The sequence below is a fragment of the Carassius carassius genome, chromosome 21, assembly GCF_963082965.1.
Source record: "Carassius carassius chromosome 21, fCarCar2.1, whole genome shotgun sequence".
Taxonomy (NCBI): domain Eukaryota; kingdom Metazoa; phylum Chordata; class Actinopteri; order Cypriniformes; family Cyprinidae; genus Carassius; species Carassius carassius.
The window spans coordinates 28568579-28582838 of NC_081775.1; the positions used below are offsets into that span (position 1 = coordinate 28568579).

At 36.2% G+C, this 14260-nt stretch overlaps 1 protein-coding gene across 5 annotated transcripts in view; it reads left to right on the forward strand.

The window, feature by feature from the left end:
- LOC132098069 (glutamate receptor-interacting protein 2-like) overlaps positions 1-14260 on the forward strand; it is a 49188-nt gene that overhangs the window by 31146 nt on the left and 3782 nt on the right. For all 5 annotated transcript variants that reach the window (XM_059504187.1, XM_059504188.1, XM_059504184.1 and 2 more), the window contains exons 7-20: positions 1172-1317; positions 1831-1978; positions 2754-2908; positions 5764-5886; positions 6699-6869; positions 7377-7563; positions 8761-8906; positions 9007-9087; positions 9277-9340; positions 9440-9585; positions 10256-10400; positions 10603-10742; positions 10883-11074; positions 13951-14101. In XM_059504187.1, the coding sequence (XP_059360170.1) occupies positions 1172-1317; positions 1831-1978; positions 2754-2908; positions 5764-5886; positions 6699-6869; positions 7377-7563; positions 8761-8906; positions 9007-9087; positions 9277-9340; positions 9440-9585; positions 10256-10400; positions 10603-10742; positions 10883-11074; positions 13951-14101 (1995 nt within the window). The remainder of the gene's footprint in view (positions 1-1171; positions 1318-1830; positions 1979-2753; positions 2909-5763; positions 5887-6698; positions 6870-7376; positions 7564-8760; positions 8907-9006; positions 9088-9276; positions 9341-9439; positions 9586-10255; positions 10401-10602; positions 10743-10882; positions 11075-13950; positions 14102-14260) is intronic.

A 14260-nucleotide genomic window follows, 5' to 3' on the forward strand; every position in this document is an offset into this window, starting at 1 on the left:
TAATTGTGTGGAAAAAAGTGTGACATGCTTGATGTTAAAGAGAGTTATTTAAGGAATAGTTCACCCAAAAATGAAAATGAGCTAATTAGCTTCCTTAAGCCATCCAAGATGTAAATGAGTTTGTTTTTTGTTCTTGGGAATAAATTTGGAGAAATGTAGCATTCCATCACTTGCTCACCAATGGATGCTCTGCAGTGAATGGGTGCCGTCAGAATGAGAGTCCAAGCAGCTGATAAAAACATCACAATAGTCCACAAGTAATCCACACCACTCCAGTCCATCAGTTAAAGTCCTGTGAAGTGAAACAACATGTGTCTGTAATAATCAAATCCACGACTAAGACATTTTAACTTCAAACCGTTGCCATTACAAATACAAGTCTTCTATCCATTGCTTTCTCCAGTGCAAAGGTCATCTTATCTGAATCAGGGGAGAAATATGCACAGATCAAGCAATATTTACAGTCCAAAGCAGTTCTGAACTAATATGTTGTTGGAATTTGATTTGAGACACAGGAGATGAACTTGGAGGAGGATTATGGGCAGTTAACCTTAGTGCAGGACATAGTGTGCAAGATGGTTTAAATGTCTTAATGATGTATTTGTTAGTTATGATTCATTTGTTGTATGTAATGATGATGTATTTCTTACAAACACACAGAATTTCACTTCACAAGATATTAAGTTATGGATTGAAGTGGTGTGGATTACTTGTGGATTATTGTGATGTTTTTATCAGCTGTTTGGACTCTCATTCTGACGGCACCCATTCACTGCAGAGCATCCATTGGTGAGCAATTGATGTAATGTTTAATTTCTCCAAATCTGTTCCCATGAAGAAACAAACAACATATTCACCTTGGATGGTCTGATGGTGAATATTTAACAGACACAGAAAATTTACAGCACTCTTTTTGTTCATTCACTTTTTTTCTTTTTTTAAAATTCTTGTTTAAAGATGATCAGAATTCAATAATTCTAGGGTCATACACATGGTAAATGTGGTTTCCTTATTAAAAAAATAAATCAATTTCCAAGAAATGCTGGAAAAAAATCATGAAATCCCAGTGGGCATGTATTTTATTTTCGCATTCAAGTCTATATTCACCTCTCATCTCAACTGCTGTCTTTTTATGTTTCCATACGTCTCTCCGTGTTTCTCCGTCTGTCAGAGAGGGAACCCTGCGAGCGGGCGACCGTGTGTTGAGCGTGAACGGTGTTGCTCAGAACAGACAGAAACATGCAGACGCTCTGACCCTGATCATGCAGAGCAGCCAGGAGGCTTTCTTCCTCATCGAGTACGACATCATGGTCATGGGTGAGCAGGCACACAGATGCACACGTGCGCACAGACACACACGCTTGAGTTTGCTTGTATGCACAGCTACTCTCATGTGGCCTTAATTAGAGTAGAAACATATTCCACTTCCCTCTAGATTCCCATAGGAAAGACAAAGCATCAATGAGATCCCTCTCTTTTCTCCTGCACGGCAATGAGATTAAAGCTTCCTGCTTCTCTAAAAGACTCAATTAGTCTCCTAGTAGATTTTTTCTTTTAATGACTGACACTATTACTGTTTTAGTGCATTTCTGAACAAATCCATGAAGCCTTAGTGAGCATAAAATATTTTCAAAAACATAAAAAAAGCTTTACTGACCCAAAACTGAATTATTGAAAACTGGAAGTTGGTACGGGACATTTTCTCTAGATTTCCTTTCTCTCCTAAGTCCAAATTCTTGCTTTTGTTTTTTTGTACACATCTAAATTAAAAAAAGGAAAAATCCCCTCATCTTTCTGTTTCTCTCTGGTTCTTGTTTGCTTTTATGTCAGACTCGGTGCAGAAGTCGTCTGGGCCGCTGCAGGTGGACATCGCCCGCTCCGCAGGTTCAGTGCTGGGACTCAGTCTCGCTACCTCCCTCTACAGGAACAGACAGGTCATTACAATCCAGAAAATCAAGCCTGCTAGTATTGCAGACAGGTGAGCACACAAATTTAGAGCCAAACAGACATCACATGCACGAATACATTAATAAAGAGTACAAAAAGCATAGGCATTCATTTAATTCTAAATAATTAATTACCTGATACAACACATTTTACAAGAGTGTAGCAGATTATTCTGTCAGTATTTGGACAGTTGGTTGATATTTGAATTATTGTCAGCAGCTTGTTGGTTTCAAAATATACTGACAGCTACATAAATCAATAATGCACACCTTATTTCCAGATATTTTTTGAGAATTTTTATAATTTTAAATAAATAATGTCTGAATAAATTAGCTAACATTAAATTATATTAATTTACTGGAAATTGCACAAATTTGTATTTTATACTTTTTTTATACTATTTTATAGTGTTCGTTAATGTTAATAGTTCCTATTAAATAAACAAATAAATAACATTATATTTCCTATGCATCATACCTCGCATCATTCCCATGCTCTCTAGGAATGACAAAACTTTATTTTATGTTTGTTTACATCACCTTGTGTTTGGAGATTACGCTCCTCACAATTAGTGTTAGATCCACATGCAGTAAAAACTAGATTATTTAATTTAATTAGCATGAAACCGGAAGTATTCTCAGATAATTATTTTTAAATGAACATATTCTGCAATCCTTTTCTCTCGCTGTTTTTTTTTACCTTACACCTTCCCATCTGTTGTGACTGTTTTCACTCCGTTTCTTGACTTTCTCACCTTGTTACCACCGTTCTTTCACTCTCTTGCTCTTTTTCCCTCTCTTCCTAAGATGTGGTGCTTTGCACGTGGGAGATATTCTCCTGGCTATAGATGGAATGAGCACAGAGCACTGCTCTCTGATGGAGGCTCAGCAGCTCCTGTCCAGCTCCTCAGAGCTCACCAAACTAGAGATCCTGCCCTCTCCGCACGGCTCACATGACACAGGTCTGCAGACACATGCAGCTCATTAACTCAAAGACCCATAGGGACTGATATTCACATGTTTAGATTACATAGATATGTTTTGTTGAATTTATTCACAAGTAACTTTCTTTGGCTATGTTTGTGATAGCGTACTCTTAACATGTTTCTGTTTATACTAGACATACTATGAAAATTAATAATGCACACATTTTGCCAAAATGTGCAATATACAAGTGCTTACTTCATGGGATACTTTATCGCACAATGCAATACTTGACAATTTCCATGGTGAAAAACGACGTATAACTATTAATTAAATAATTAATATGAACTTTGCTAAATAATAAAGATGCAAAATAACTTTTTTGATATTTATCTAGACCATTTACTGAATTAAAAAAAGTACCATACAGTAGTATGTTTTTTTTTTATTTGCCATACCATTTCACATACAGTACTTTTATTGCACATATTCAAATTATTAATTAATTTATTTTTATTAAGACACCACATGCTGAATAAAATTATTTATTTATTTAGTCAATTAATCAATCAATCTGGGCTCCAGTTGCTCAATTAAAAAGCATAGATAACATACTATAGTTTTATTTTATTTATTTCCACATTTTATTTATTTATGTGGACCACACTTTCTGAATTAAAAATTTAGCATAAATTCATATGCTATTTGTGTTTATTCTCCATATTTACTACCTGAATTCAATTCACAGCTGCTGGTTTACACTTGCATCCTTACTGGATTATTTCCCATCTTCCTCTCTCCTTTTCTTCTCTCGTTCTGTCTCTCTTTGACCTTTATTCATGTCAGTGTTGGTTTGTAGTGGATGTCAGCATCCAGCTTTGGGCCACTTTCTTACAAGTATCATGAGTCATTCTTAATATGCAGAGCACTGCAGGCAAGACTTCCCATACCCTATAGGCATGAGTCCACACACACACACACACACACACACACACACACACACACACACACACACACACACACACACACACACACACACACACACACAGTGAGCTCAGAGCTTTCACTGTCTTTACTATATTACTAGAAAACCACATTCTGACTGTATCATTGGATTTTCTAGAAATGTGATATGAACATGCAAACAGCAGTTATAAAGTGATTTGAACACCTGCATCATCTTTAGCTCAAGCTTAAGCTCACTGGGCAGCTCATCTGTCAGAAAATTAACTCATATGTGGAGACATTTTTCATGCACACAGATTATACACTGCAGAACTGAAAACTAAGGAATATACAGAAAGAAGACTCTTAGGCTCACCAAGGCTGCATTTATTTGACTTAAAATACAGTAGAAATAATTAAATATTATTATAATTTAAAGCAACCCTTTCCTGTTTTAATATTTGAATATGAATAGCAACTGTGCTGAATATTTTAAAATGTTATTCATTCCTGTGATGTAAGGATGAATTTTCAGCAGCCATTGGCCCATTATATTTTAGTCTTCAGTGTCACATGATTCTTCAAAGCTTTGCATGTTTAAATCAGCAGGTGGTGCTCAGGTATCACTCTTGAAATGAATGTGCAGTATTTTGGATTTTTTTATGCTTTAAATAAAAAAAAAATATCTGATCTCCTGGGCATCTGATCTAATGAGGAGTCAGGAAACAGATTTCTTCTGGTTTATTCACAAAGGTTAGGTTTATGTTTGCAATGCAACGTGAGATGCATTTTTCATCTTAGTGTGCTGTTACACGGCACATTTCAGCACATGTAGTACATCATCTACATAGTCCAAGCATACAAAAAATTCAATATGTATGTGTAAGTATATGTTTACTTGCAGCTTTGTTACAGTGGACTAAATGGTTTTGAATAGTTTAAGTTAACATTAACAACACTGTTGACACATCTGCCAGTGAAAACACACATTCCATGATATTTTGGGTAAGTTTGTATGCATTTTCACATTTTCGAAATCCTGTATGACCTACTGTGTAGGAAATATTAACTGTGATTAAACAACTATTTTATGATTCATCAGACTGCCAAGAGTTAATACATTTTTATACATTATTGTATTTTATTTTACAATTTGGACACCACTTTCTGAATTAAAAACTCAACATAGTGGGATCATGTGACAAAAAAAACATACTACAGAAATGTTTTGCCATACTGCTTTCACATACAGTAAATACCTGTATGATTCACTATATTTGCCAACATGTGCTATGTTCAGCCAAATAAACAGATTAGGTTTGGCTGATTAAAAGTTTTTTCTTAAAAACATGACCCTTTTTTTGTTTGCCATCTTTTTTGTCAGCTTAGTATTTAGCATTGAGAAGAAGAATCATTAAAATAACTGCATATAAGACAGAAGAGTAATACAAAGAAAAGCAAGGCAGAGGATCTCTTTGAAGTGCAGATTTCTAAACAGCTGGTCTGATGGGCGTGGCACTTCCTAACGAGCGTGACACCATGCATGCCTAATTAAGCTTCATTAGTGACACAGCTGCTTAGTGTCAGAAGGAGCGTTTCTGTCAGAATCCAAAACAATGTCCTCTATCAATCTTGCAGAGCATTTGTTTCTAATCGTGAGCGAAGAGAGAGTTTTAAGATGGTTCCTCCACTGCTGGCAGCCTTACTAGAGCTGGCCCGGAAATGTAAGAGAAAGCAAAGGGAATGGAGGGAATAAATGTGCTGTGTGAAACGCATGCCTTTGAGCAGTGACTCTGATGAATGTCGGTGATCAGTGAAGCAGTGTGGATCAGTCCAGTCAGATCTTTCTGCAGGCGTATATCAGCCTGAGTGCTGTAACATAAGCTTGTTTTCAGCAGAAATAACCCATTTACCGCCCATTCTGTGTGTGTCTGTGTTTTCCCTGCAGTACGTGTCCAGAGGAGTAGTCAGCGTCAGTGGGACTCTAGTGAGAACTACACCTGCGCTCCTCCACCTTTCCAAAAAAAACCCTCAGCCTGGAGTCAAACCACACCTACACCCTCACACCGATGTGAGTGTCCCCTGTCTGCACGTCTTCATAATGTACTCTACATTCAATTATAAACCAGATTTTTAAATGTAATTAATTCTCTGAGATGCTGGGAGAGGACAACTTTTTTTTTTTTTTTTTTTTTGTATGTTCATAAAGGCACACTAATATACTACCTTTTTTTGCATTAAATATACAATAGTAAGCAAGTTTTCTGTATGAATGGAATATCTGGATAACCTACTGTTATTACATTTGTCAAAATCTCTCAGTCAAAAGCACTCCCACATTGCAATGTGTGGCAGATAACCTGGAAGCTTGCTCATTCATTCATTCTCTTTCTATATATTTCTTTCCTTATTAATTAATTCATTTTATTTATTCACTTTTATTTATTTTCATTTGCATTTATTTTTTATTTTACTAATTTTCTTTATAGTCATTTATGTATTTTTATTTTCATATTTATTTGTATTTACTTGCGCTCCTTTTTAATTTGTTTTTATTTTAATTTATGTATTTTGTTTAGTTTATTTAGGTTTATTTATTTTCATTTTAATTTACTAATTTTTGTCTTTCTTCCTTGACTTTTTATTTTTTATTTTTTTTACATTTTCCAAACAAAAGTCCAGCATTTATTTGTATTCCACTTTTTACAATCCACGTTGTTTCAAAGCAGTTTTACAGTCCTTTACGAAATGGATTAAAAATACATATTGCTAAACTAACTGGCTGTAACTCATACTACATATTAATGTTATGCTAGTATTCTCCATTATAATTATACATGGTGATTTCAGCATTGTCAATCTCAAATCTTCTCTCTCTTCCAGCTGTGACGTCTGGCATCTCTGCAAACACCTCAGGCTTTCACAGTTACAACTGTGGCACCCATTCGACGAACCCCAACACCTATCCCAGCAGCACCCTGCCCTCCTACCCTTCCAGCCCTCGCTGCACCACCACCAAGAGGAGACAAAGAAGAAGAGACCACAAGAGCTCCTGTGAGTGCATTATTTACACACATGTAGATTTGTCTCTAGTCATGACTTTGTCACTAAAATAGAATGTATTTTTTCTGTATTAACACTCCTATTGAAGTATATTACTCAGGGGGGAAATTAATTAATTAATTATTTTTAAAAAGAAAATTAATAGTAGTAGAATTTTAAAATAATAGTAGAATTTAAAAAGAAAAATAATAATTTGTAATATAATTAAAAAATCTCAATGATATCCAATATAATAAAATCAGCAAAATAACCAATATAGTTTATATATTAACACCCCAAGTTTCTAGTCATGCTAAAATACTATATTACTTGAAATAATTGCTTATTTATCAGTCATCGTTTAATTATCATCATTAATTGAATCTTTTAATGATTGACTAGTCTTATCATAATGCTGTTGCAGAACTTAAGAAGGATAACTAAAAAGAAAAGAAGAGTTTTAAGGTTCAGTTTGAATTACTGTATGTCAATTTCTATTTATTTTTCTCTCTCTCTCAGTGTCTCTGGCCTCGAGTACGGTGGGCGCCGGGGGTCAGGTGGTGCATATAGAGACCAGTGTGGTGCTTCTGAGAGGAGATCCTCTTTCTGGATTCGGCCTGCAGTTACAGGGGGGAGTGTTTGCTACTGAACCTCTGTCAGCACCTGCATGTGTTCGCTTTATAGAGCCTGACACACCTGCTGAAAGGTGAGAGGACGCTGCTGCTCCGAGCTGTCATACTGTAGACGTGATGCATGCTGAAGCCATTGTCTTGTACATTTAGAGCCTGTGGAGAGATGTATGAACATGTACGTACACACACACACACGAGCCTTACAGCATGAGAGAAAGCTGAGATGCTGATCTGACCCAGTACAAAGATCGCCTGTGACAGCTTGTGTCAGGATTGTAGACGTTACTGCACAGTTGCTGTTATTCTGTTGACGTCTCAGTCGCAGGTTTGCGAATCTGAAGCATTTATCAAAATACAGACCAACAACTGGATATAAAACCAGATATTTTGAATCGGTTTAACACAAAATAAAGCCATGGATATTTTTGATTTCAAATAAAAGCTGTTCTTTTGAACTTTGTTCAACAAGGAATCCTAAGAAAAGAATCAAGGTTTACACAAAAATATGAAGCAGCACAACGGTTTTAAACATTGATAATAGTAGTAACAGTAGAGGCAAATGAAAATGTAGCTTTGCATCAAAGGAATAAATTACATTTTAAAATGTATTCAAATATAAATTTTCCTTTAAATTGTAATAGTATTTCACAATATAACTGTTTTTACTGTATTTTGATCAAACAAATACAGCCTTGATTGTAATTTTTTCCCCTAAATCAAATACACATCTTTTTTTTTTCTTTTCATTGCAGCGATGATGATGATTACCTGATGTACTATCTACGTATCATTGTTGTTCTGTTATCATCATCATCTTTATGTATTAATGTATAAATATTATATATTATTATTAAATATTTTAATTATTCAATTGTCTTATAGTATTGTTTAGCAGAAATAAAAAAATAATAAATAAAAATAAATAAAGGTAATTGCTACTTTAACTCGAATTTCGAATTTTGTTAGGAAAAAAAAATCTGAATTATGACATTAAGTCGCAATTACCTTTATTTTTCAATTCTGCAACACTATGACTTAAGAGACAGAATAGCAAGAAGAAAGTCAAAATGGTTAGAAAGTCAGTTACTGTTTTTTTTTTATTCTTTTGTCAAGTGTTGGAAATAACCTTTTAAAGAGTAGTGTACATTTAAGTTAAAATGTAACAATCAGTAAAAATATATATTTTTTAACTTCTGTCTTGTATTGTTACTGTATGTGCGTGAGAATATGTCTGTTTATTTGAAAATGTACCGTGTATATTTGTGTTCAAGGTGTGGGGTGTTACAAGTTGGAGATAGAATTCTTTCTATTAATGGAATTCCCACTGAGGACGAAACACTGGAAGAAGCCAATCAGCTGCTCCGAGATGCAGCACTGGCCAATAAGGTCACACTGGAGGTGGAGTTTGATGTTGCAGGTACTAAATGTCATGTCAATCAAAGATCAGTGATTCAGTTTGATTTTAAATGTGACCTGAACATTTTTAATGTGTATTTATCCATGTGTGTATCTCTCAGAATCAGTCATTCCCAGCAGTGGCACATTTCAGGTTAAATTGCCCAAGAGACGTGGAGTGGAGCTGGGCATTACGATCAGTGGTGAGTGATCACCAAAGGGAGGCGCTGTTGACTTAGAATAGTTTACTACTATAGCTATAAATATGATCCACATTTTATTTAACTGAATGCACCCTGTATTTAATTAACTCTATATAATATCAAATTTGAGGTGGTAATTGCATTAAATTGTGTTGTAATAATGCAAAATTTAAAAAACTGTTTCTGCAGCGAGCAAGAAGCCAGGAAAACCTTTGATCATCTCTGAGATACAGAGAGGCAGTACTGCACACAGGTGAACCATCAATACAACACATTGAACCACTTCATTTGATAAACCTTCTTTGACTAGAAAAACTGATAGATATCGATGTGAAATGGCCTTTTATAATAGAATAGGAACCCTGGAGCCAGGTGATCGTCTGCTGGCTATTGATAATGTTCGGCTGGATAATTGTGGGATGGAAGAAGCCATGATGGTCCTCCAGCAGGCCGAGGGGATGGTCAAACTGCGGATTCAGAAAGATGAAGACAACCTGGGTGAGTGTGTTTTTGTGTCTAAGAAAATTCTGATTCTTGTTTGTACTGGGGACAATTTTGTACTCAAGTAATTTTGCAGTCAAGTATTCAAAGTAACAAGTTATATTAAATTATATTGTGACACATTCACCTTATTGTTTTAATAACTTCAAATATTTATACTTTGGATAGATGGATGGATAGGTACTGTAGATAGATCTATAGATATTATCAATATGCATTACTAAAATTGTTTCAATAATAGAATTAAAAACAAATTTATTAAAATGATGTGCATTTATAATTTAATTATTTTGTGGGTTTTTCTTTTTCTTTGTTTTAAAAAATACAATCTATGCTTAACTTAAAAATATATTTGAATGATAATGCATGTACAATGCATGTTAATAATGTTACTCTTATCTAAAAATATTTTTGTGCATTTAAATGAATCTGAAATGAAAATAAAAATAAATAAATCTGAAAAACTAAAATATATATATTTTCAGTTCATTTCCTAGACAACGTTTCAATCTAAAATTCTAAATCTAAAATTCTAATCTTACAAACTCTAATTCTAATGACACATAGTATGTAAATATTACTAAAATAATACAGTAAATAAACAAAAGTTAAAGTCCTTTGCATTATTCATTTGAACCTGTATATGTTTGTGAATTGTTTACTGCAGATGAATTAGAGTCGTCCGGTTCAGTCATATTCACAGTAGAGCTCAAGAGACACGGAGGTCCTCTTGGAATCACCATTTCAGGCACTGAAGAGCCCTTCAACCCCATCCTGATCTCCAGCCTGACCCGCAATGGCCTCGCACACAGGTGCACACAAACACTCAGCACCTCATGTAGTATTTCATGCAGCAGTGCACAAACAATACACACTCAAACCCGCATGTTTCATAATAACACACGTCATCTCACATCTCGAGCAGAAGGCTCAAATGTGATATCTGGTGGACAGTGTGGGAACTGCAATGCAGTTAGTGTTACCTGACTTTCATATGAGATTTGTTGTGTGAAGGACTGGTGCTCTTCATATCGGTGACCGTGTTTTGGCCATCAATAACATGAGCCTCAAGGGAAAACCTCTGAGCGAGGCCATCCACCTGCTGCAGACCGCCGGAGACACGGTTACACTCAAGATCAAGAAGCGATCTGAACGTAAGTGTTAGAATTAAGACCTGTGTGTGCGTTTTGGAGTGGTGCATGCGATTCTTTTCGACATACAATCCACTAGGAAATGCATCTTCATGAATAATGCATCGGCCCTTGTCCTCCTGACCCACATCTGTCTTTTCCAGCACTTTTGGAGTCGGACAGGGGCAGTCCGTCCAGGACGGCCTCATGCGTGAGCGACATGGAAGACGATCGCTCAGATTCTCTCAGGAGAGGAAAATACTCTGAACTTCATCGCCTGACCACACCGCCCAGTCTGGATTCAGCCATGGACTCATGGGATAGTTCGGCCCTAGATGCTGGCTATGGAAGTCAAGGTGCGGAAGATGATGACAAAAAGTAATTGAATGTGCACAAGGGCAGAAACATGAGGTCAGCAAGGGTTAATAAACTCATTTGGATATTAATCAAATGGGAGAGAGGGTTCAGATAAAATGAATGTGCCTGGATTGGGATTTGTCCAAAGAGTTTTTTCTTATATTGAGGTCAGTGAATTAGCATCAGAAAATTAAAGACCTAGTCAGGGTTGCCAGGTCCTAGAAAAATGTAAAACCAAAAACTGAACCAAACCTGCCCATGAAAAATGAAAACTAGCTCATTTTTCACCTCGCATCAAGTCACAAATTACAGCTCCAGGATTCTAATAAAATAAAATGTTTTAATTTAATTTAAATTTATTTATATATCTTTTTTTTTTTTAGCTACACACCATGTAGTATGTGCTTATTTATTCTGTATTTTATACCTCACGCACATATATGATATTTTTAATACTTGCACTCTTTCTTTGACTTTTATATTTTTTGACGTAGTATGTATTTGTTTATTCTGTATTTTATGTATCGTGTATATGGAATAAGGGTGCTTTCACACCTGCCTCATTTAGTTCGGTTGAATCGTACCAGAGTTCGTTTCCCCGTTTGGTGCAGTTCGTTTGGGCAGGTGTGAAAGCTGCAATCGCACTCTGGTGCGCACCAAAAGCAGACCAAACAAGCGTACCGAGACCTGCTTGAAGAGGTGTTCTCGGTACGCTTTCAAACAAACTCTGGAGCGGTCCGTTTGTGGTGAGAATGTGATCCGACCTCGAACAGGTCCAACTGCAAAAAGTACTGATCTATTTGGACTAAGCCAGCTGCTGTAGTCAGCTGCGCTGTGCATTATGGGATGAAGTGTTTGTTGACAGTTTGCACTTTAGCATGGCAGCTCGTGGACAAACGTGGAGTAGTGAGGAGGTGCGGAGCCTCATAGAAATTTGGTCTGATGACCATGAGCATGTCAGAGTTAAGAAGAATTAATGCACGCCTCTGCTTGAAGTTACAAGCAATGCCTGCTCACCGTTTGCAGTGCATTAGAGCATTGTTTTCAAGCCGCATCCGTGCTTCATTATAGAAATGTATTGTTTGCATATTGTGTTGTATACAAACCAGCCCGCGTAGTCGTCTCTCCATTGTTGTGTTGTATCCGTGTTGTTTGCTGGCTTTCCTTCTTATGTTGGAATATTCCCACACTTAAATTCTGACCAATCCAAAAGCAGTTTAGGAAATACGTCATGGCCAATGAGTGATATGGATGTTGTCATGTGACTGCATTTTGCTTTGTTTCAACCAGGCGGCAAGGAAGCCGACTGGAAGTTGAAGTCGGCCGGGTGCTGCCATCTTGTAGCAGAACTTCACTTGCGTTAGCATCCCATTGACCTCCCATTCATTTTGGCATCACTTTGACAGTGAATAACTTTACATCTGAGGCATTTAAAGACTTCATTTGTCCATTATTTATTTCTAAAGATACACGACAATGTATAAAGGGCTCCATTGCCTTCTATGTTACATTATGGCCCCGTAGAAACAGTTTTTGTAAAAACAGGCTAACGATTGCGTCATAACCACTCGACTCTGTCGCATTACCGTACAGACAGGAGGAGAAGCTCGCAGGCAATTAACTTAATATGGCGTACTGGCGTTACATTTTAAAATACTATACAAAATAATTAATCAGAATACTTACTCCTGCTCACTCACGCCACAGAACTCCCTACTCAAGCTCGCCGTCTCTGCAAGATTAACGATGGCAGTTTGCACGCACAGCTACTATAAGATTTACATCTGTCAGACAGGTTGCTGACGTCATCAAGCTTAGTTTGAGTCTGCGCGTCAGAAACGGAAGTGCTAAAAATCACTAAAACTGGGCTTCACTTGTCTCAATTGAGTTTCAATGGGGTCGCTGTGTCCATTTCTTTTACTGTCTATGGTTTCAACTGGTTCGGACCAAAGCAATCAGTGTGGTGTGAAAAGGAACCAAAAAAGCTGAAAAATGCTACAATGTATAATTGTTTGCCCTTGGTTCAGACCAAATTAACCGAACTAGAGATGTGAAAGCACCCAAAAATACCAGATAGATGCATTTAATTATTTTGCTCTTTTATTTTAATTGTCTATTTAATATTTTTGAAGCACTTTGCATGATCAGTTGTTTAAAGTGAGAGAAATGTAAACAGCTTTCCATAAAAAAAATCATAGTTAATTTTCTTAAAATGCATTATTCTTTTACTTTCTCAATTTCTTTTAAAATCTCATATCTTCATAAAGGAAATTGAAATCCTCTCTGATATTTTTATTTTCAGTATAAACCATTGTTAATAGCCTACATACTGTTTTTTTTCTTCCCCTTTGCTCTTCTGTCCACATTCATTCTAGTTTTGTCCATACATAAGAATCAATGTGCAATTAATCTGCAATTGCAAGCTCAATTAAAATTCCTGATGTGGTGAAACTCAAGTAACCCCCTGAGGTTGCCAGGTATTTATTCCAAGAATCAATAAACTTTAATTAAAGGATCCAATTTTATTTTTCTTTGCCAACAAATAAGCCTAAAATAAAGACAGCCGCAGTACATTATAAAAGTTCCAAAAACTTGCATTCCATAGCTTTTCCTGCAGTGGCATTTTTTCAGTTCTGAGTGGAAAAATGTGACCCTGGCAACGTTGGAGATTATCTAGCCAACTGTTAAGTGTAGTTTATCCATACTGATTTAACAAGCAACTTTTCTATACATTGACTATATGTTGTCAAGCTCCAAAAAGACAAAAAAGATCCATGAACACCCAAACATTATGTTCCTCACAGTCATTATTTTTTAGAAATGCTCTCAAATCTAACACATTTGAGCATAATCGAACCTGAACCTTTATTTTCAGGTGTCTATATTCATAGGGCATCTGATTTTACTCTTCATCCCAATGACTGGAGACAGACCAATCACAGGAGCCCGCTGCTCTCCAGAAAACACGCCCACCATTCTGCAATGTATGATGGGAGGCTGGGCGATGAGGACTGGACATACTCTGGGTGAGAATTCGCTTAGGGACACAGCTTGTTGATTCTGTTGGTACAGTACTTCATCTTTATCTCGGAGATACAAGACAGGAACTAGAAGGTTAAAGAAGCATAACAATAACCTTCTGCGTCAGAACACTTCAGCTGGTTTTATAGTTTTGCTTAATAACA